The 23364-nt window shown below is 45.9% G+C and overlaps 1 protein-coding gene across 9 annotated transcripts in view; it reads left to right on the forward strand.

Annotated features, from left to right (window-relative positions):
- The window catches only part of MYO9A (myosin IXA), a 179029-nt gene extending 156632 nt beyond the window's left edge, over nt 1-22397 (forward strand). For 5 of the 9 annotated variants that reach the window (XM_077185319.1, XM_077185325.1, XM_077185320.1 and 2 more), the window contains 17 exons: nt 3859-3971; nt 4374-4531; nt 4911-5137; nt 5407-5523; nt 6010-6198; nt 7082-7129; nt 7786-7897; nt 8753-8814; nt 12034-12226; nt 12727-12855; nt 13192-13297; nt 13660-13791; nt 14992-15115; nt 15915-15968; nt 18023-18225; nt 18400-18542; nt 18940-22397. In XM_077185319.1, coding sequence (XP_077041434.1) covers nt 3859-3971; nt 4374-4531; nt 4911-5137; nt 5407-5523; nt 6010-6198; nt 7082-7129; nt 7786-7897; nt 8753-8814; nt 12034-12226; nt 12727-12855; nt 13192-13297; nt 13660-13791; nt 14992-15115; nt 15915-15968; nt 18023-18225; nt 18400-18542; nt 18940-19427 — 2598 coding nt within the window. In that variant the 3' untranslated portion in view covers nt 19428-22397. The remainder of the gene's footprint in view (nt 1-3858; nt 3972-4373; nt 4532-4910; nt 5138-5406; nt 5524-6009; nt 6199-7081; nt 7130-7785; nt 7898-8752; nt 8815-12033; nt 12227-12726; nt 12856-13191; nt 13298-13659; nt 13792-14991; nt 15116-15914; nt 15969-18022; nt 18226-18399; nt 18543-18939) is intronic. The other 4 variants (XM_054641970.2, XM_077185327.1, XM_077185321.1 and 1 more) reach the window with 3 other exon arrangements.
- The last annotated feature ends 967 nt before the right edge of the window (nt 22398-23364 follow it).

A 23364-nucleotide genomic window follows, 5' to 3' on the forward strand; every position in this document is an offset into this window, starting at 1 on the left:
GGTCTGACATGAGCCAGTGCAGTGGAGCTTTTCCATCTCAGACTTAATCTCCCACCCACATAAGCTGCTTTTGGAAAATCACAAACTGAGAGGTTTCAGAAGTGGAAGAGACCAAGAGATTCCAACCCACTCATAATTGTTTTCCTGAGGTAGTGGAGATGTCCCCATAGGAGTGTGGATAAACACCAGGAATCCTGTCCTGCTGTGAGAGTTTGGGTGGAGTGCTGGCTAGGGCTGCCATGTTCCTCTCCTCCAGCTGCAGTACAGGATGTGGAGCTGAGTATAAAACCAAAGAAAAGCATGAAACCAACAGACAGAGATTTATTTTGTGCCACAGCATTGATGTGTGTCCTGCAAACATCCCGTGCGATCCTAAAAGCTGCTTTTCCAAGAAAAGCAGGTGGCCAAGGAGGGCTTTTCATGACTTTTCTTTTAGCAGCTCTTATTATAAAGGATAATTTTTCCCAGGATAATTTCCTCACTGGAGGAGGGCAGAGATTTACAAATTCCATAAATTTTTTAAGCCTGCTCTTGATAAATTTGCTGGAGGGTTGAGGCAGGAATACTGAAAAAAACCTGATAGAAAGGCACATCTCTATGGGCTGAGATAACCTGGCTGCACCTTTATGCAAGTCCCTGATTGTAGATTGGGAAAGGGAGAATTTAATGCAGTAAAATGTACTTTTTTACATAGAATGATAGGAACATTTAGGTTGGAAAAGATCTCTAAGATTGTTGAGTCCAAACACAAACCCAGCACCACTTTGTTCACCACCAAACCATGGCCCCTCATGCCATACCTGGAGTGCCTTGCTGTGCTCCATGTACAAAGGGAATTGTAGCTGTAGGACTCATTCCCTCTGGAGTGTGAAAAGTGCTGTGCTGGTGCTTGACAAGCTCCATCTTTGGGAGCATCCTGGGTCATTGTACTCCTTGGAAGTGCTCCTTGGGACTCTGCTCACCTGGTTTAACAACTCTCACTGCATGCGAGTAGCAGTAGGTGCCACCTCTCTCCTGTCTCTGCTGTGTCCCTCCTCTCCTCTGCTCTCCAGCACTGGTTCTAACTGGTGGTCAGGACTTTCCTCCCTGGTGTGGTAAGTTCTGCTTTCTAGGCCAACACTACCCCTGACATTGTGTGCTCCACGCTACCCTTCCTCTGTGTGTCCTGACAATGTGTCCAGTGTTTCCATCTGTATTTTGTATTGCAGGTTTGGGACCAGCCCTTTAGCTTGGGGCTTTTTTTTTTGGGTCAGGATCATCACAAGTAGCAAAATTTAGGGACTGTTTATTGGTATTTATTAGCAGAGCCCAGTTGGGTGTTGCAGATGGCAGAGCAGCCTGTGATAAAGCTGGATGGTGCCTCTTGGGGTGTTTTTGGGTACAAACACAAAGGTACAGAGGTTGATGTCTGTGCAGATACTTGGTTGTGTCTTGTGATAGTCACATGAAGGCGAGCCTGGCAGCCACCATGTGCAGGCTGGTCCCTGTGCCAGTGAATAGCTCCTTCAGACAGCTCCTGCCTCCAGCTATGACTTCCAAAGCAGCCTCTGTCCCTGTCCTGCTCAGCAGCTGAGGCTGCTGGCTGGATGAATGAGAGATCCCATGCAGCCCCATGGAGCTGAGCATATGATGGGTCAGCAGCTGCTCTGCCTGTTCTGCCCATTTTTTTCTCAGCCATCAAGTCACTGATTGTGTACCCCAGCTGGTGAGTAGAGGCCCACTGGAATACAATGCTCCTGACCCACATTCAGGGTATTCCAGAGCACCAAACATCCACAGCATCTGCAGCTGGAACTGAAACCATGGGGCAGCAGTACATGAGGTGGCTGCTGCAGGTACAGTTGACTCCAAGGTTCTTTAAGGAGTAAGGGCTTCCTGACAAGACCAAGATTGAAGATTTTTGGCTGATGAATAGCCAAGGATCACCCTACCTTGCAGTGAGACACAAGTGGGAGGAACAGCTCCTGGCTGTTCTGCCAGCACATGTTAACATCGCTTTTGTTTGGTACCTAAGCCTGGAGAGCTTTTCCTGGAGCAGGTGCATAAATGGAAGGCCTTGGCTAGAGGACTCACACCAGAAATACCCTCTGGAAACATCCTTAGAGAGTGGGACCTGGATAATGAACCAGTTGTTTTGCTCCACCCTCCACACAAAAGCCATGAACTGACAAACATGACTCCAAGTACCTGCCACCAGCTGATTCCAAGCACTGCTGAAGACCCAGCAATGAAAGAAGATCTCTTGTCCTAAGCCATTCAGAGGGAGCTTCAGGAAGTTTTTCCATGCACCACACTGCCCTGCTGCCTGCTGGGATAAGTCCCTTGGCCATAGTTACCTTATGGGTGGGTGAAACACAGGTTACTCTGTCAGAGGAAAAATACTTGGTCCCTTCCTCAACCAGGAGACAACTTCAGACCCCCAGTTATTGCCATTTGCCCTCATGATGCTTTGTGGTGTTCCCTAGCAGGGGATTTTCTGGTGCAGATGCTCATCTTGACATCTGAGAAGGTTTCCCATCCTTTCCCTTCAGAGTTTCCTGGCAGATAACCTCAAACAGAAGGATCTTGTGCCAAAAATGTCTTTTAGTCTTTATTTACTAAAGCTGGAAACCCAAAAGGTTGAAATTACTCAAGAACAAAACCATACTGGAGGGGCAAATATTTAACAGATCACTTTTAAAACAAGTAGTAGGTTTGGGCTGGATGGAGATCACTTTTATGGGTTTTGAATTGCTTTTATCCCAGTATCCATCCACAATTTCTGTGTGATCATCACCTAAATGTAAGAATGACAGGAACAAAATCTCTTTCATGGTTTAGGCAGTTCCTGGCTTTCCCAGTGATAATTTTGTCTTGCATGCTGCCATCTCCTGGCTGGAAGAGATGTTTGTCTGGGGGAGGGAGGGAATAAAACATGGAAAAAGAGTCAATATGGCAAATGTGACCGCCCTGCAGCCTACTTTTTATAGAATTTTATTTAAATATTTTTTACAGAAGTAAAATAATTGCTTTAAAACATAGAGCAGTCAGTTGAGACATTGAGGTGATAGGAAAGCTGCGGGAGACATTTGACCATCATCTCCCAAATCCTTTCATACAACCTGATACTCCACTTTTCTTATGCTGAAAGTTTCTCCTCCAGGAGTCCAGTTCCCAAATCACAGCTTCAATTGGAAAATAGAACAAAAATTCAGATATTTTTTAGATATGGCAAGTCTATTTCTGGGCTACTTCATGGGATCCTGTTAGGTTCGGTTACTGCAAATTCATCCCACCCTTAAAAATTACCTGAGGCCATTTTAAATGATGGCAAAGGTGGAGATATTTTCTATTAAAGCTGCAAAATTTCTTTGTTAAAGAGTTCTTTTCGGTGTGTCCTTGGCACAAAGACTTTGGGTTTTTTTTGTGTAAAGTGCTCAGCAAGAGTTGGAGGAGGAACTTGTGCTGGGACAGATCCAGGTGGCTGAAGGTTCCCTTGGGGAATCACATCATTGTGGCTAACAGGACGCTCTGGGTGGAGAGCTGGAATGAAGTCTGGATGAAGATGGTGGAAGAGCTGTGCAGGCTGAGCAATAAGAACCTGTGGCTTGGTGCAAACTGATTTTCATCACCAACTGCTCAAGGAGAAAGAAGATTGGGCCTGGTTGGAGAGTTGGAGCAAGGGAAATGCCTCTCTTTCTTAGGAGTCATTAAAATATTTCTCTAGGGGCTCACCAGGACTATAGGTTTTCAGCTGTAGGCAAAAAGAAATAAAGATATAGGAGATAAAATACCTGATTTTTGATAGGGGAAAAAAAAATCATTGATATCCCAAGACCTGTCTTGTTTTTAAATGCTTCGTGCTTGGAATCGTTTCAGACCGTGCAGCGATTCACCTCCGGGGAAGGCCAGGCCAAACTGCACAAAACCATGTCCCAGGGAGAGATTGGGAAGCTGGCAGCCTCACAGAAGAGTCTGACTCCAGATGGGAGGTAGGAATCATGGCTGGAGATAGCAGACAAGTCCTCCCTGTGTCCTTTTTGCTCTTCAACGCCTTCTTGAGCCCCCCAGGCTCCTTTGGAGCTCCACCTGCAGTGGGATGAGTTACCCATCCCACCTTTTCTGCATGACCATGGGCAGGCCCAGTCAGTGTGTGTGTGTGGCTCACACCACAATTAAGTGTTGGTGACATGGGTCCCACGTCCTGTCCCACACCACACAATCCTATGCATGCAATTGAAGTTTCTTTCCTTTGCTGAGGACGAGTAGCCACATTTCCCTGGTAAAAATTGCATGGATTTATCTCCTCAGGAATGTCCAGAAGATTGACGTAGTTTTGGGTAGAAAGACCTTTCCTAGTTAAGGCAGTTCCTGTTTCCATGACTTGTTTCCAGGCCTCAACGAGCCAAGATGAGGTTTTGGGTGAAGGGAAAGCAGGGGGAGAAGAAAACCCCCCGGGAGAAGCTCGCTACCCAGTCTGAGCTGCTGGAGCTGTACGCAGAGCAGGAAGCCCCTGGCAGGGACACCATTCCTGGATTGCAGCTTGGTGAAGGTACGTGGTGGGGGAACGTGGGACCAGTTGTGAGGAGAGAGAAACTGGGTTGGGAAATTGGGATATGTCCATGCTGGTTCATATCTCTTAATTCATGGGTGGTGTCAAGCCAGAGCGATGGCAAGTAGGTTACAGGGTGGGATCCATAATGGATCTCAAGGAATTCCACGTCACTAATCCTTCCAGCCACCATCTGGAATGGACAGATGTTTCCTCTCTTGAGGGAGGAAGTAACCAAAGCAGAAATGACATTTAATCTTTCTGTGAGTTCTACACCGTGCTTTTCTCCTCCACAGGTTTCTTCCAACGCCCTGTTTTAATGTCACAATTATTTTTCATCTGCTCCTCAATCTCTTCCCCTTTTTTCATTGATCACCAGCAGAGTTGGGCCCTCATCACCTGACGCCCCCGCGGAGTCCGGAGCTGTCGGGCATCTACCGTCGGGAATTCAAGGAGAACAAGGAGCCCTCTCCCAAGGTGAAGCGCAAGCGCAGCGTCAAGATCAGCAACGTGGCTCTGGAGCCCGTGCAGTGGCAGAACGACTCCCTGCAGATCATAACCAGTGCCAGTGACCTGAAGAGCATGGATGAGTTTCTCCTGAAAAAGGTAACTCCTGCCCTCACTGCTCCATAAATCAGCACAGAGATCCAGGAGCAGACAGAGGCAACAAAGTGAAAACGACCCTGTGGGTAGCTGTAGTAATGCTAATAATTCATCTAAGGGTGCCAGGGCAGGTCTAGAGAAGATTCTGGTTTTCATGCAGGATAAACCACCTGGTGATCATGGTGGAGCAGCTGCTTCTTAGTGCTGCTTCATCTCACACCAGCTCTGCTGCAGCAAGAGTCACGGGTGTAAAAACCCCCTTGTTTCCCCAGATGAATGAACTGGACAATGAGGATAGCAAGAAGGACACGCTGGTGGATGTCGTGTTCAAGAAAGCACTGAAGGAATTCCGACAAAACATCTTCAGTTTTTACTCCTCAGCATTGGCAGTAAGTGACAAGATGATGGGTAGGACTCCCACCTCCAGCAGAAAGGGGATGTGCTGGGGCCTCCTGGTTGTACAGGTGTTGCCAAGCCCTTCATTTCTGGTTTGCTCATCCCAAAGGCTGGATGTGCTTCCTTTGTATTCAGTCCCATGATCTAAATTTGGACTAACACGTCCTCATGAGCCATCTCTCAGGATACATTGGGTGTAGATTCCTGATCTTCATTACAGCTTTGCTCCCAGCCAAAGGGGAGATGACAGAAAGTCAATTTGTCACCTAAAGTGCCTGGAAATCTTTGTGTAACCTTTACTGGTGGTGGAGATGTGTGATCCTTTTTTCCTTCTCTGTATCATATTGGAAATTTCCCCAAGCAGCTGGAAGCTGGTGAGGCTGAAATAATTGTCTGGAAAATAAAAACTCTCTAGAAAAAGCTGGGCTGTATAAAAATCACTTTTTTTTTTTTTTTTTTTGCTTCTGTTCCCTTAAAAGATGGACGATGGGAAGAGCATCCGCTACAAGGACCTCTACGCCTTATTTGAGCAGATTCTGGAGAAGAACATGAGGCTTGAGCAGAGGGACTGGAGTGAGTCTCCAGTTAAAGTCTGGGTCAATACCTTCAAAGTCTTCCTGGATGAATATATGCACGAGTACAAACCCCTGGACTACACCGCGGGGAAGGTACTCGGCACTTTCCTAAACTCCCTTGAAGGTTTGGGAGCTCTATTTCCGTGGGGTTGTGCCTCTGTAGACACCTGGGACCCTCTGTTGTCTTCTCTGCTTTAAGCTGAGCTGAACAAGGCAAGATGAGACTCACTGGTTGTGTGTCACTGGGCTCAGCCAACCCCAGATCACACTGGGCTGCCAAGGACTAGATGTTATCCTCAGGGCAAAGCTGCAAGCAACTGTGGATGGTTGGAAAGGCAGCTCCTGGTGCTTCTTTAGTTCTGGGGGGTTTGTTCAAACTTTGAGGGATGCTGAAAGAAATACACGCTCTTGGGTCTCCTGACCACTTCCCAAGTGATCATACACATCACCATGGGTTGGGTTGCAGGAGAAGGGGACATGAGCAGTGGCTCTGGGTGCTGTTCTTAGAGCAGAAAGAGCCTGCACTGTGTCACAGACCTGATCTCACCTCCTGCTCCATATTGTCTGCAAGGCTGACCACAGGATGTGAGGCTGGGCTTGGGAGATGGTGTCTATTGTACAAATATCCCATCTCCTGGCTCTTCTGCTCCAAGTCCTCTCCAGCCTCTTCTCCAGGCAGGTTTTCTTCAAAGCATCATGTTTTCCTTGGGTCACTGCTGGTGGGGTCAGAGCTGGAGCAGCAGCTACTCCCAGCTCCAAGATGGAGCTTCTTCCTCTTCTCCAAGGAAGAACTGTCCAGGGAAATACTTAAACTGGAGTGATCCATAGGAGAGTTTTCTAGAATGACTCTTCTGGGGCTGCAGGTGCACTGGAGGATGGGGCTGGAAGGCACTGGACAATGTCAGATATGAGCCCTCTGTACTCTTTACCTGGCAAAATTGCCCAAAAATTTAGTTAAATCTCTTTCTCTCACCAGATGCCAAAAACAGAACGGAAAAAAAGAAGGAAAAAGGAAGCAGACGTGGTGAGTTAAACCTGCACATTAAAAAATCAGTGTCCTTGGGGCCAGAATGTCAAGAGACCAGCTTGTGACATGTCCTGGGCTGAGATCTGAGCATCAACCCTGAAAGGACATGTTAAAAAGACATTTGAGGTGGCTTTGCTTTGTTTGATCAGGGATCACTTGGGTTGGCTCTGAAAACACATCCCTCATCAGCCAAGACATAAATGTAATGTTGAGGGTTGTTAGAAAAGGATTGAGAGGAAAACAAAGTCTTGCTCCAGCTTTCTACATAAGTTTACAGTATGTGTTTTACATCTCTGGGATCAGCCATGGAGGACATTACATCTCCTGTTTTCCTAAGGGATGTGATGGTACTAGGAAGGGTGCAGGTGCAAAGCCAAAAAAAGGGGCCACAGATGCATAGAAAACTTTAACATGAAGAAGTTGACCTGCCAAGCTCAGTCAAAGAATTTCCAACCTGCTTCCATGATGGTTCGGTTCCCTTACAAGATAGATGTTGGTTTGGGTTGTCTATGGGGTTGCTGGGCTGAAAAAGAAACAAAAATACCAAATAAAAGCAAGAGCTAAAGTTGAAGAGCTGTCTGTGTTCATATCTCTATTTTGCAGCAGGCTGAGCACTGGCTCCCTTTTCTCACCACCCAACCTTTATCCTCCAGGTGGAAGAGCACAATGGTCACATTTTCAAGGCAACCCAATACAGCATCCCCACATACTGTGAATATTGTTCCTCCCTGATCTGGATCATGGACAGGGCTTCTGTTTGTAAATGTAAGCACTCTTTATTTGATCCTTTTCTTGTGCAGTGATGAGTTTGGGGATTTTGAAATGTGTTTACTGCTGTTTCCTGCAACCCCCTGCTCACAGAATTTTTTGTAACACCTGAAGAGATTAAGGGACAGGTCTTAGGGTTTCTGAAGTCAACTAGTAAGTCCATCCCAGCAGTCCTTCCTGACACAGTTAATGAACTTTGTGTTAAATATCCCATCAGGTTTGTGCCCATCCCATAAGGTCAGACACATTTACCTGTCATGGTAGGAAGGACAGTCAGGTCAGGTATGGAAATGTGTCCCTGGGCTGCCTGTGGGGATCCTGACCTTGGCAAACTAATTGGCTTCACCTGTTTGACCTCCAGGCATGTGAATTTTTGGGGAGATCAGGAACATGGAGGAGGGTGGTGGAAAACCTGATCCATCTCTTTTTGGAAAAACTCAAGAGATGGATCAACCTTTTCCATCATGCCTCCTCCATTTCTGTGATTAGGTTGGCAGCATCCGCCCTGGAGCATTTCAGGCCCAGTGCAGGAAGAATCCAAAGGAGGTGCCATTTCCAGTCTCTGAGGGTATCTGTGTCTGACAGCTCCCATGGGTTATAGTCTGAGTTTATCTGTCAGGAGGATGAGGGGAGGGTTTAATGCTTCATGTATGTAAATATGGCACCTTTAATTTTAAAGGATTCATTATTTTTGTTTGAGTGGATCTAATCCAGACTTGGCCCCTGGAAACAGCAAATGCAGCATGCTTTTGACTTGGTAGTTCTGATAAATGCTGCTCAATTCATATGAAGTCCTGTTTTTCCAGCAGTGTGATTTTTGGGATAATTAAACACTCCTTTTCTCTGTTGCAGTATGTAAATATGCTTGTCACAAGAAGTGCTGTCTTAAAACCACGACCAAGTGCTCCAAAAAGGTAAATGTCTCTCAGTGCTTTGCTTTCATTAAATACCTTGAGACAATGATCCCAAGTTTGTCTAAAAATTATTGGAGATGCAAATCTTGATAAAATTCTGGAAATAACCCTCCTTTCAGCAGGAGCTTAGACCAGAGATCCCCAGAGGTCTCTCCAACCAGAGTTTTGTAGATATTTTGGGAATTATGCGGTGATGAGTCACTGTAGATCTGCCCAGTCATGCAGCAGATGTTGCAGTGTCGTTCCCTGCCTTGTAACCACCCAGAATAAAAGGAATTTCCCTGGCTTTGTAGCTTTTAAGGATTTGGAAGTGTGGGGTTATTCTTGGAAATACAGGGTTTTTCTCTACAGTCCTTGCTTGCCACAGCTGAGCAAGGAAGGGCAGGTGGAAGATGTTCACTGCCCTCTTTAGAGGGGAATTAAATATTGTTGATTGGATTTAAGGATATGGGGAACAGGGAATGAGTGCAGCAGGTCATCCCAGCTAACAATGAATCATCCAGATTTGGTGGGGATGTTTTAAATAGCTTATTTTGTGCCCAAAAGAAGGACATAGAGTAACAATAATAATGAGTGGAAAGTTTTATCAGTTCCCTGGGAGGCTTCTCAGGGGAGAACAACCTCCATAATACACAGCCCCCAGAAAGCTGCATGAGGCCATTTTTCTCAAGGAATAATCTGAGTATATACACTGAAGATATGTGTGTGTGTGTGATTTGTATTCTGAATATATATTTGTATTCTGTACATATACATTTGTATTTTGAATATATAATGAACTTTTGCTGCAGTCTTTCCCTTTCTGGCACTATTTCTGCAAGAACTGGGAACACCTCATTAGGGTTTGTGCTCTAAAATCTGGGAAGTTCATTGAGATGTCTGATTAATTTTTTCAGACATTCTTGGAGCCACCTTCTTTGTTGTGATTTCTCTGCACAAGGAAGTTTTTGTGCTGCATCCCAGTAAGCAAAAGACACCCATGTGTCTTCATGGGTAGCTTTGCACTGGGCAGTTAGAAGTTCTCTAGGAAGGCTCCAGTTCCTCTGTGCTTGGTGAATTTGTGGTTTTAGGGTTGTTCTCAGTGACAGGGAGCTACAAACCATCAGTCATGAGAAAGAAACAACATGGGGACCTTCCACACATCTGCTCCTAAGGTTTGCAGGATCAATGAAAGGATGACAGTGAGTTGGAGAAAGAAAAATGCAGGAGTGATTGTGAGGGGAGCCACTGCCTTGCTGAGGGCAGAGTTGCATCTCACCTTTAGCTAGGGCTGAGAATGTCTGTCAATATTTTATTGGATCTTTTGACTTTTCCCATCCAGAATCTCCTGTGCAGGAGGACTTTCTTCACATTTGAATTTGCCAGATACCAACTCTCCAGTGAGCGTTTGCAGCTGGCAAAAGGGCCCTTCATGACAGGTGTAGATGGGTCTTTTCATGTTCTTTTGTTGGCATCTTGTTTGTTCACTGGTATTTTGTAACTTGCAATTCTTCAAGTTGATTTAAACACCCACGATTCAGATTTGCCTTTTCTGCTTTATGCATCTTTGGGAGGTGAAATCATCCCTGGAGATGGTGCCAGAGGGGCAGGAGGTGGAGGAGGACCATGCCCAGCTGCTTTGACTCTGCCAGGCTGGGAATTTAACTACAGTGGGGCTGGTTAAAGAGACAAAATCCAAACTTTTTGCCTTGAGGTGCACGTCCAGAGACTGCATTAGCATTGCAAGACCCATGTCCTGGCCTGTTCTGTCCTCCATTAGATTCACACATCTCCTGTGTCACCATCATATTTTCTGAAAAATCCCCTTTGCCCAGGATTCTTCTCCTGGGAAGCTGAGAAGCCTCAGAGAAAAAGACAAACAATATTATCTCATTTGCTTCTGTGTTTTGCTGCTTTGGAATGTGGTTGGAGATTGTTTATCCAACATGTGAATTGTTTTAACTTAATGACCAATCACGGTCCAGCTGTGTTGAGGCTCTAAAGAGAGTCACGAGTTTTTCTTTATTATCTTTTAGCCTTCTGTCTGTATCCTTTCTCTATTCTTTAGTATAGTTTTGTATAGCATTCTTTAATATAATATAGTAACATAAAATAATAAATTAGCCTTCTAAGAACATGGAGTCAGAGTCATCATTTCCTTCCTTTGTCAGGGGACCCTGAAAATACCACACTCCTGTATCTGCTGAAGGACTCTGAATAATCAGATCCAGAGCTGCACCAACATTACATCTCAGAGGGATTTGAGTCCCCTTTTCCCTTTTCCTGCAGCATGACCCAGAGCTCTCCCTGCAGCAGTTTGGTGTGGAGCTTGTGACGGTGTTCGTAGGGGTCTTAGGATGAGGGAAGAGACGAGGATCTGACTCCATGTTTCAGAAGACTGATTTATTATTTTATGATATATATTATATTAAAACTATACTAAAAGAATAGAAGAAAGGATTTCATCAGAAGGCTGGCTAAGAATAGAAAAGAAATTGAATGAATAACAAAGGCTTATGTCTCAGGCAGAGAGTCTGAGCCAGCTGACTGTGGTTGGCCACTAATTAGAAACAACCACATGAGCCCAATCCCAGATGCACCTGTTGCATTCCACAGCAGCAGATAACCATTGGTTACATTTTGTTCCTGAGGCCTCTCAGCTTCTCAGGAGAAAAAATCTTAAAGAAAGGATTTTTCATAAAATGTGTCTGTGACAGGAGCTGTCCTGGCTGACCAGCGAGGAGTGGGTGGTGCAGAAGGATTTCAATTCCTTTTTCCCTTTTCCTGTGCAGCACGACCCCAGAGCTCTCCCTACAGCAGTTTGGTGTGGAGCTGTCCCAACTGACCAGCGAGGAGCAGGCAGTGCAGAAGGATTTGAGTCCCTTTTTCCCTTTTCCTGTGCAGCACAGACCAGAGCTCTCCCCATGGCAGTTCAGCCTGGAGCTGTCTTGGCCGACCAGCGAGGAGCAGACGGTGCAGAAGGATTTGAATCCCTTTTTGCCTTTTCCTGCAGCACGACCCAGAGCTCTCCCCATGGCAGTTTGGTGTGGAGTTGTCCTGGCTGACCAGAGAGGAGTGGGTGGTGCAGAAGGATTTCAATCCCTTTTTCCCTTTTCCTGCAGCACGACCCGGAGCTCTCCCCATGGCAGTTTGGTGTGGAGTTGTCCTGGCTGACCAGAGAGGAGTGGGTGGTGCAGAAGGATTTCAATCCCTTTTTCCCCTTTTTCCCTTTTCCTGCAGCACGACCCAGAGCTCTCCCCACGGCAGTTTGGTGTGGAGCTGTCCCGGCTGACCAGCGAGGAGCGGGCGGTGCCCCTGCTGGTGGAGAAGCTCATCAACTACATCGAGATGCACGGGCTCTACACCGAGGGCATCTACAGGAAATCAGGATCCACCAACAAGATCAAGGAGCTGCGGCAAGGCCTCGATACAGGTCAGGGGAAGGGGGAAAAGATCCAGCTTGGGGAGGAAAATCTCTGCAGCAGCAAAGTTGGATGGGAGGAAGGTGGAATGTTTCAGCATTCTTGACTCTGGGCTGTGCAAGGAATGATTTCACATTGGCAGTCACAACTGAGGTCACCAACTCATGGGGTTTTTGGGAGCAATCCATGGAAAAAAGCCATTCTAATTGGGGGAAAGTGCTGCCTTGTTTACACCCTAGCAATCATCGGTGAGAAAAGAAATCCTGGTCCCACCTGGAGTTATTTGCCCTGGAAAATTTATTTCTCTCTAATTTTACCATGTGGAGCTGAAATCATGTGCTGGATTTGTTGCCATTAAAGGCACGTAAACAGATTTTATTTTAGAATACTTTATGATAGAGCAGTTTGGGTTGGAAGGGACCTTTAAAGGTCACCTTGTCCAGCCTTGGGCTTCATATTGATCATTGTCTCTTGTTCTTTTCCTTCTTGCTTCATCTGGTGCCAAACCCAGACATCGATAACGTGAATTTAGACGATTACAACATCCACGTCATTGCCAGCGTGTTCAAGCAGTGGCTCCGAGATCTGCCCAACCCCCTCATGACCTTTGAGCTCTATGAGGAGTTCCTGCGGGTGATGGGTGAGGAGCTTCCCTCACTGTCCCATTCCCTTGGGAGAGGGAAATGGTGGCCACTCTGAGTGCCAAACTTTTCATTCACTCTTCAGGGCCAAACCAGCTGGTTTTGCCAAATAGTGTTTACCTGGTTTCAAAGTCTGATTTTTCGGTTATAAAGGGTTTTTTATGCAAAATCTCAGGCATTTTGGTCTCATTTTGGTGGCTTTTGCATCATGGTTCAGCTAATTTCAGCCCCAAAGTTCTTGTCTCTTAAGTAGTAAAATGAAGTGTTAAGAAGTACCATTTTAAATAAGAGGAAGAAGTAGAAGCTGCCCCTAAATGCTGGTGGTTTCTCCACAGGCCTCCAGGAGAGGAAGGAGACAGTGCGTGGGGTGTACTCGGTCATTGACCAGCTCTCCCGCACCCACCTCAGCACCCTGGAGCGCCTCATCTTCCACCTGGTCAGGTATGCTGGGCCTGGGCACCTTCAGGCAAGGGCAGCGTGGTCAGGCATCCTTCCCACCACAACATCTGAGGCTTTGCATCCCCCCTGTCTCCCAGGGGGTGGCCATGGAGCTGTGTGCTCTGGTCACCTGTGGTTCCTACAGCCCTGAGGTGCCTCTCACCACTGCAGGGACATGTTTTTGGGTGGAAAGGGCTGGTTCTTGCCTTAGGGAATATCTGGGATTTTTTGAGGATTGTCTTTCTTCCTCAAAGCAAGATTACACCACAGAAATATCATCTCCTCTCTTCAGCCATGACCATGTGCAAGAGGTGCAGTGGAGGTGCCTCCACCTCTGACTTCTCTCTTAATCCCTGTTCTTTCAGGATTGCCCTCCAAGAAGAGACCAACCGCATGTCAGCCAATGCCTTGGCCATTGTGTTTGCTCCCTGCATCCTCCGCTGCCCTGACACCACAGACCCTCTACAGAGTGTTCAGGACATCAGCAAAACCACCACGTAAGAGCCTGGGGCTGGGTGAGCCAGCTCCACCACCACATCACCATTCACATCTTGGTAACCCCTAGGATGGTCAAACGGCTCAGAAATTGAGAGCTTTGGCACAAAGGGGCAAACACATAGCAATTTATGCACCTAAATGCAAATAAATGCATCTGCATGAAGATATTTCAAATCTTCTCAATCCCCAAGAAGTTGTTAAACGAGGATTTTGAAGTGATGGAGGATCCCCAAGAGTGGATAAGCTTTTGTTCCTGCCTGGCAGGAAAAGGTGGAGCTTGTGCTGACATGGTTTTATAGTTAATGCAGTTCATTTTTGGCAAGTAGATCTTGATTGTTAATTGATTTTGGCTTTTTTACTGAAAGAGGTGAGTTGTTTGGTCTGCAGCAATAGTGATATTAATAGACTTAGATTTATTTATGGTGTTTGCCGTAAGTGAAAAGGTTTTACAGAGAAAAAGTAAAGTACTTGCCCAGATTCAGTTTGGCTTATACTAAATAGATGTTAAAATAGATACTGGAGTCAATTACAATAATGAAAACCCTCCAGTGAAGGGCTAGGCTTCTGAAAGGGGTGGTTTTACCTCCAGTAAGTATTAAAATTGTTGAAGACCAGAACATGTTTAAATACCCAGCTGGCAGGAACATCTGTCCTTTAACAGGATTTCATTGTAGCTTCTCCCTCACACTTCAGCTCCAGCACATCCTCACATTTTAGTACAAGGAAAGGACTGTGGTTTTCCCCAAACACCCTCCTGACAGCATTAAACAATCAGCTCAGTTGCACAAGCTGCTGCAGAGTTACTGTGTGCAAGTGAGTTGGAATCAGCCTGCCTTCTCCAGATTTGTGTTCCACCATTCCCTCTTCCAAGGGGGGGTAGATTTCTCTGGTGGGATCCTTGGCCATCTTTAATATCTGTGGGCTGTTCCTCAATCCATCCCTAGCCTGTGATCACTCTTTTAGTGAATTCTCACCACCCTCTGGCTTCCAGCTGGAGCTTTCTCCTCCGTGCTCTTCCATCAGGGCAGATCTTCCAAATAATCCTTTCCTTTCCATAATAAAATGAGAGGATGTGCTGCAACTAAGGGAGAAGCTACCACAAAATCCTGTTGAAGGATAAGCCAAGACAAGACAGAGCAGCTCAGATCAAATGGCTTCCTCCTCCCATTTTGTCTTCTTTTGGGTTTTTCCTCCCTTAGTTGCGTGGAGTTAATTGTCATTGAGCAGATGAACAAGTACAAGGCTCGGCTCAAAGACATCAACAGCCTGGAGTTTGCTGAGAACAAAGCCAAGAGCCGCCTCTCCTTGATCCGCAGATCTATGGTGAGATGCCAGAGCCCTCTCTGTCCTCTCCTGTCCTCTCCTTGCCCCTGAAGCCACCCTACCTTATCTTCTCCTGCTTATCCCAGCCTCCCAAACCTCTCGCAAACTCCCACACCATCTCCACCAGGACAGGGACCCTCAGCCCCATGGTGGCTCCTCAGCTTTGCAGGGAGTCATGCCAAAGCAGGAGGAGGTGGGAACAGTCCATGGAAACATTGTCGCTCCTGCTCAGATGTTCCTGATCCGCATTTCCACCTTCATTTGAGCTTGTTTGGTCCTGAGTTGAGTCAAGCCTTTCAGTGACCAGCTCAACATCACCCCATGGGTGACATGGGCCGTTGTTTTTCGTGCTCAGTGACATTATCTGAACCCAGAATGAGTTGCCCAAAGGCTCTCCCTGCTCCTGCACTGCCTTTTTGGGAGCCTCAAACCCATCTCATTAAGCTTCCATGCTTGCAGAGGGCTGGCAGGCTGTGGATGCACCTGTGCTTGGCTTGTTGGGCTGCGGGAGAGGGACGGACCTGCTGCAGCACTGTCAGCACAGGCTTGGGCTGAGGAGCCAAGCAGCCCCCTCTGCTTGGACCTGCCCCCTGTGATGCTCAGGGACACATTGCTTCTGCTTTTTGGGGATGAAATCCAAGCAGGGGCTGCCCAAGATTGAGTAGCTGGTGCTGCAGAGCTGCCCCACTCATCTCAGTTAACCGAGAAAACCTGGAACTGAGCAAAGCGGGTTTTTGGAGGGGCGGCGGCATGTGCACTCTAACCTTCTGCTTTCCTTTTCATCTCCTCTCCAATCCAGAAGCCCGTACTAATTGCAGTTAGATTTATGAGCATAACCCGCAGTTCAATCCCGGTATGTATCACGGCAGTGCCGCGTCCCTCGTTGTGTGTCACCGTCGCTCATTCCAGCTCTGTCCCACCGGCCATTGTCCCACCGTGACCTGTCCGGCCCCGCCGCTCCTCGGAGCCGCCGTTCCTCCAGCAGGTCCCCCCAGCACAGGAGTTTGGGGCTGGCACTCGGCCATCCCTGCACGCAGCTCCTCAGAAATACGCTTCCCACCTCTTTTCCCTTCCTCCTTACTTTAATTTTCTATTTTATTTCCTTTTTCCATCCTGTGCTTCCCTCTTTTTTACTTTGCTTGACTCATCCCTTCCCTTCCCACCTCGATTTCTCCTCGCTCAGGATGCACTTCAGCATCAAGTTGCTTTCACAGCGCTGCTGTTTCTGAAGATGGTGAATAAAACCCTCAGCTTGGATGCCTTGGAGACCATGAGGCATCCAAAGGTCTCCTCCACCTTCGTGGAGGAGGAGCACCAGCACCCTGAACACAAGGTCAGGACACCCAGGTTTGAATGAGGAGGAGTCCAGCAAGTTCTGTATTCCCCAACTCCATCCCAGCTTGAGTTCTGTGAGATTGTGACAGGCAAGAAAAGCACCTGCAGGATTTTAGGAATGCTCATAGGGCTGTTTCCTTTCCTAACAGGCTCAGTCCATGATGAAAGTTCCCTCAGGTTCCCCCCATTCTTCCACATCCATGAGTGTCAGGAGGTGGAGAAGAGCAAAATTTGAGCTCTGCTCCCCTGAGCACAGCATTTCTCAGGGGCTTAACTCCACGAGGCAGTGGGATCTTTGGGATCTTGGGGCTTTTGGCTAATAGGATTCAGGGAGCTGTGCTTCAGCTCAGGAGCCCACGTGAAAAGTGTCATCAGAAGAACACCGGGGCACAGGAAAGGCTTTGCTGACAAAGAAAGATCTCTGAGATGTGACGTTAAAAGATGAAAGGGCTAAAACTGAGAAAATCTGGCTTTTAAAGAGAAAAAGGGAGGATCCCTTATCCTGAAAATCTGCTCTGAGCACATGGGTTGTCAGGAAGACCCAGGGATGCTACAGTTGTGGGGGTTAAATAGGGGAAGCAAAACTGAGCTGCACCAGGCTCTTCAAACCCAAGGAGATGCAGGTGCTTCCTGGGTGAAGGTTGTCAGGGGAGGGCAGGGTGATGGATATCTCCTAGTCATGGTCATGTCAGGATCTGGAATGTAGAAGATGAGAAGTCTGGTCATGATAACGGTTAAGATAAAAGCTGTTTAATATCTGCCATGTCACTCATCTCCAAGAATCCTCCATTTTTTTCTGCTCCATGGAGCAGATCTGTAGAGCTGGTCCCCAGAAGGTTAAAACAGTTGCATATATATGTCTCCACCTCTACCACCACCATTTGCATCCTTTTTTGTTTTCAGTTTCAGGATTTAAAAAATGGGATAGTTCTTCAGAGTTGCATTAGATCAGAGTTCAACTGTGGGCACAGAGATCCACATTGATTGTCTTACAATGGACCACTGGAGGTGGTCCTGGTTCTGGATCTCCTGTAGATGAGACATGGCATGGCATGGACAACATAAGTAGGTGGGAGTTCCTGTTTGCTGAAGGGGTCAGTGAGACCCTTGTGAAGCTCAGGAAATACCAAGGGTGGACGAGGGAAGGATGTGAGACTTGATCCAAGGATAAAACGGGTTTTATCAGGTGCCCTGAAATCAAAGTCTTGATGATGCTCCCACCCAAAGCCACCATCAAGCTTCCCATCATGCAGGCTGTGGGCTTTGTGGGAACCCAGCCTGCTGCTAGCTGGGCTTGCTTGGACCTGGACCAAGTTGCACTTGGTCCATCAGCATCATCCTCACCACTGTCTTCCTCACCACCTCCATCCCCAGCCCCTCCAATGTGTTGAGTCCTTCTGGTACTTCTCCCAGCCTGAGGTTTTGGAGGGCCTGGGGTGCATCCAGCGGCGGCACACTGAGGACCAATGCCTGGGGCCTTCTTCTTCACTCCTTGGGAGAGCAGTGTGGTTGGCACCTGAGTGTTTGCCACATCCCCTCGGCTGTGGTGGTGACACCTTTGTCTCTCTTCAGGGCAAAGGACGCGTGCGGCGCGGCGCCTTCCCCAGCCCCGCGTCCCCTGTCACCGGCCGCTTGCCCTCGGTGACGGACGTCCCTGAGGAGACCCTGAGCAGCGAGGAGGCCATGGAGATGGAAGTGACAGAGCAGCAGCAGGTGGCCATGCAGCAGGAGGAGAAGGTGCTGACTGAGCAGATCGAGAGCCTGCAGAAGGAAAAGTGAGTCTGGCTGAGGGTTCAAGCCATGTCCCCAGCCTCTGGATGTTGCTTGATGTCATGTGGTTGATGACTGGAGGCCTCCACCCCTCCATGATCTCTCAGTGCATGTGCATCCCTTTCTCCTCTCCACCTTTTTGGTCCCGTTGGTTGAATGGGGCTGGGTTGGCTTTGCAGGGAGGAGCTGACATTTGAGATGCTGACACTGGAGCCCCGCGCCTCCGACGACGAAACCCTCGAGTCCGAAGCCTCCATTGGCACAGCTGACAGCTCCGAAAATTTGAACTTTGACTCCGAAGGAGCCATCTCCGATCGCTCGGGTAAATCCAGGTGTTCTTGGGTTTATGATGCAGTGGTTTGAGTTGGAAGGGACCTTCAAAGGCCATGGGCAGGGACACCTTCCACCATGTTTTTCAGTTGCTTTGGGAAGGGTTACTTGGGATTTTCAAGTTTATTTAAAGTCGACAGTTTAAATGTATGCAGTGAGGGGGGTTAAGTGTTCAAGCACATGGCCCTGCTGGGGATGGGAGCAGGGTGGGATTGGTGGGGAGGTGAGTGTTCTTCCAGCACTGCCACATCATCCGGGGTGATGCTGCCCCCACTGAGATGTGGAGAATGTTGTCCTGGCTTCAATGGCACGTGTCCCCAGGGAGCGGGGCGGTTGGATACTGGGTGCTGTGTGGGTGCTGACCATCTGTGGTCCTCCTGCCCCTGCAGAGAGAAGTGTAGCACTTACCTCCCTGCGCCCTGCCAAGGCCGAGGGGCCGAGCCGGCTGCGACGGCACCCCAGGATGCGGCTGGACCCGGCGGAGCCAACCGACACCCCCATCTCCTCCTCCTCCTCCTCCTCCCAATCATCCACCTCCTGCTTGCCCCACCTGCCCCGGAAGCGCTTCCAGATGTACTCCAAATCTCCTTTCTACCGAGCAGGGGGACACCATGGCGAGGCCCCCGAAAGCCGGGCGAGCCCCGAGGGCCTGCCGGGGCCTCTCCATTATCCCGAGGACCGGCCGCAGTTCACCACGCGCGGGACCTTCAATCCAGAGAAGGGCAAACAGAAACTGAAGAGTGTGAAATCTTCCCCCCCAAAAACCAAAGAGCCCCCGGATGGGGGGCCTGGAGGGGGACGCAAGAGGAACCCTGAGGCCGATTGCGCCGCCGCCCAACCCCTTGTCCTCCTGGGGAGCAACGAGTTCATGGTCTGAGATGTTCCACCCTGGAGCCGTGTCCGTGCTGGGGCATCCTCTCCATTGGCAGTGCTCTGATGGCTTCCTCGTTAACGCCAGGAGATGAATTCTTAATTAAAAAGCCCGGGAGGGGACGGTTTTAATGGTGGCCTTAATGATTTGGGGGAGTTGAGACCTTCGGGTGGCCGGGGGGTGGCCGGGGATGGGAGGCAGTGACCGGCTCCTGGCCCTTCCCCCGGAGCATCCCACGCCTCGGAGCACCCAAATCCTTGTGCCGAATCCCCCTCGCTGCTGGCAGGAGCAAACCCAGCCTCCAAATGCCACGGGAGCATCCCGAGCTGGCTCCACTGCAGCCCAGCCCTCCGCGCTTTAACCACCTCATCCACGCCAACGCCACGTGCATGGAAAAGTGTTAAAACCTGCCAAAAATCACCTTTTCCCTTTGGTTTTTTATTTTTTAATGAGACCTAACCGTCTTTCCTTTTTTTTTTTTTTTTTTTTTGTCTTTTTGAGATCATCAGTATTAAAAAATAATAATAATTAATAATAATTGAGGACTACTTGAAGCGATATTTGTTTATATGCTGGTTCCTGGAGTTTTGTGTAAATATATATTTTTTTAATTTTTTTTTTTATATATTTTTCCCCAGACAGAACTTCTTTTTTTTTTTATTATTATTATTATTATTGTTATAATTATTTTTGGGTGGGAGAGGAGGGGAGCAATTGGCTGAGCCATCCTTGGTGTCACCACTGGTGTCACAGGCCATCACTCAATAAAACACAGAGTTTTATTCTCAGCAGGAAATCCCTGGAGGTGTAATTATACCATCATAACCCATCATAGGACTAATTAATGATGCTAGTTACTGACTCAGCTTCTCAGCTTGTAATCCCTCCCCAGTCTCATCATCATCCTCAGTGGCACCTGGAGAAGCTCCAGGTACCAGAAAACCTCTGGAAAGGCAAAATCAGGAGCCCCAGGGCAATAATTAGATTTACAAAGGCTGGATCTGTCCTCCTAGGTGGGCTGGGCTGGGGCTTATCCTTTCCTGAAATGCCACCAAAAATGGGGGAAATAGCAAAAAATTGAGTTATCCTGAGTGTTTTGTCTTTTCCCGGCATGACTGGATTTGGCTGAGCTGCTCCTCAGTCCCCTCTCCCCCTGCCCTTTCCAGGGATGGTTTATTTATTGGGGTAATTTTTTATTTGATATTTGAAATTTGACTTTTTTTCATGTTATCTTTAATTTTTTTCCAACGGGGGAAGTGACAGATGCTGCAGGGAGAGTGGGAACAGCATCGGCCTCGGCGCTGCATCCTGGGAGTGGAGCAAGACCAAGTCAATCACCCCCATCCATGGGGGAAAATGGGATTTTCCCAGTCCCAGAGGGGAAAACTGGGCTTTGGGGATGGACATGGATGCACTGGGAAGGCAGCTGGTGACCACAACAGTGGAAACTCCTGGGGAGCCATCCCAGATTCTCTGGGAGCTGGGATTGCTGGGAGCATCCGAGTGCTTGGTGCCAAACCAGCCTTCTGAGCTTCTTGAGCTAAAAACCCCAGAATTGTCCTTAAAATGGCCCCAGGGGAGGAGATCCTGGGCATGAGTGAAGGGTCCAGCCTCGTCCTCAGGTTTCTCATCCCTGTGGGATGAGAGCAGGGATGTCACATCTGACTGGGGCAAATATATACACATATATATATACACACATAAATACATATATATATATATATATATACACACATACACACACATTTACATGTGTGTGTATTTATATATGTGTGTGTGTGTGTATATATATGTATATGTATCTCATTTCTTTCGGGATATATTTATTTTCCTTATATATATTTAATCTCTATATAAGGAAAATATATTTAAGTGATATTTATATATATATAAAGAACATATATAATAATGTATATTCTATATATAAAGAAAATATGCACACAAAAGGATAAATATTCTCTGTATAATTAAAAAATACATAAAAGAATATTAAGACTAAATATGTTTATGTATTTTCTATTTCTTATATATAGTACATATTTATATATAAATATATAATATATTCTATATATAAAGAATATATATTTCTTTATATATGCTTATATATTTATATATAAAGAAGCATATAAAGGAAATTAGGTATATATTTCCTTATGTATATATTTTACATATTTCTATATATAAGGAAGTATATATAAAAGAGATATGTACTATATATAAAGAATATTTATTACTTTATATATATTTTAATGTATTTCTTCTCTATGTAGAAACATATTTAATGTTATATGATTTAAACATATATTCAATATATGTTTAATATGTATGTTTATATATGTTTCTTCACATATATTTATATATTTCTTTATATAAAGAGTGTATTTCTCTGTAAAGAAATATATAAAGGAAATATATAGTATATATAAAGAAATATATTTTCTCTCTTTCTTCATATATATAAAAATGTATGGAATGTAGGGAAAATATATAAAGAAAATAGACTTCTTGACATAGATAAATGTATGGAATATATATAGAATATATAGAAAATATGTTTCCTTATATATATATATAATATATTTGTGGTTATATGTATAAAGAAAAACACATGTAAAAGAAATATATACATCTATGAAATCCAGCTGTGGCAGGAGTGACAGGACTGAGGGATAATGGCGTGTGCCAGGCTCCCCTTCCCCCGGCAGCTCCCCCGCTCCTTCCCAGCCCTTCCCTGGCAGGATTTGGGGTCCCCGAGGGTTTCCAGAGGGCTGAATGTACTGACTACTGGAGGGCTGCGAGGGGAATTATTGTTATTTTTCACCAAAAGTTTTCTAAGTAATTTATAAAGTCGCTGCTTGTAAACTAAACAGAGTGTGTATGTAAGAGGATATATTATCCCGCGTCGCCCGCGCTCGGAACCTTGTACAAAGTGACAAAAACGGACAAATAAAAGTGTCATTCTGCAAAGGCCCAGAATTCCCAGTGGGACATCGTTCCTGCCACCCCCTGCCCATCTCCTGGGGGGCTGGGGCTTGTTCTGTTTGCTCCATGGGGTTATGAAGTTGTGGATTTTCCCAATCCCAGTCATGTGGATGGAGGAGCTGGGATGGGGAGCCAGGGCTCCAGATCCCTTCCCTTTGGATTGTTTAATGCTGGTTGTTCACATTCTCATTATTTATGTGCACAGGATTTCTATTTTACTTGTTATTCACGTTGTTTTTATTTATGTATATACAGATTCTTTATATACAAATTATTTTAATCAGATACTTTTTATTTTACTTATATTTAGACAATTTTTCTGTATTCAGATAATTTCCAATTATTTCTATTAGATTTCTATTGGATTATTCAGATTATTTCTATAGATTAGTTTTAGGTAGACTGGTCATATTCAGATTACTTATTTTCAATTTATTTCTATTCAGATGATTTCATTTTAATTCTGTCCACATAATTTAATTCAGTTGATTTCTAATGAGATTCATTATGGTTCTCTTATTAATATGCAGTTTGTTTATTCTCAGTTTATTTCTATTGATATTTCAGATTATTTAGTTTTATTTTCTTTCTATTCAGACTATTTAAGGAGACTTCGAAGCAGATATTTATATTCCAATAATTTACATGCATTTGATTTCTATTAAGGTTATTTAATTTCATTTTATTTGTGTTTTTTACTATTTAATTCCCATTTTATCCAGTCAGATTATTCATATTCATCTACTTAAATTAAGATAGGGTTTTTATCAGTTATTTTCTATTCAGAGTATTTCAGTTTATTTAGTTTCATTACATTTCTATTTAAATTATTTTGTTCAGATTCTTTCTAATCTAATATTTCCAAACATATTATTTATATTTATCTTTTTTATATTCAGATAATTTCAGGTTATTTATTTTCATTTTATTTTTATTCCTATTTTTCTATTATCTTCCTTAT

The sequence above is a fragment of the Agelaius phoeniceus genome, chromosome 13 (genome assembly GCF_051311805.1).
Source record: "Agelaius phoeniceus isolate bAgePho1 chromosome 13, bAgePho1.hap1, whole genome shotgun sequence".
NCBI classification, from domain to species: Eukaryota; Metazoa; Chordata; class Aves; order Passeriformes; family Icteridae; genus Agelaius; species Agelaius phoeniceus.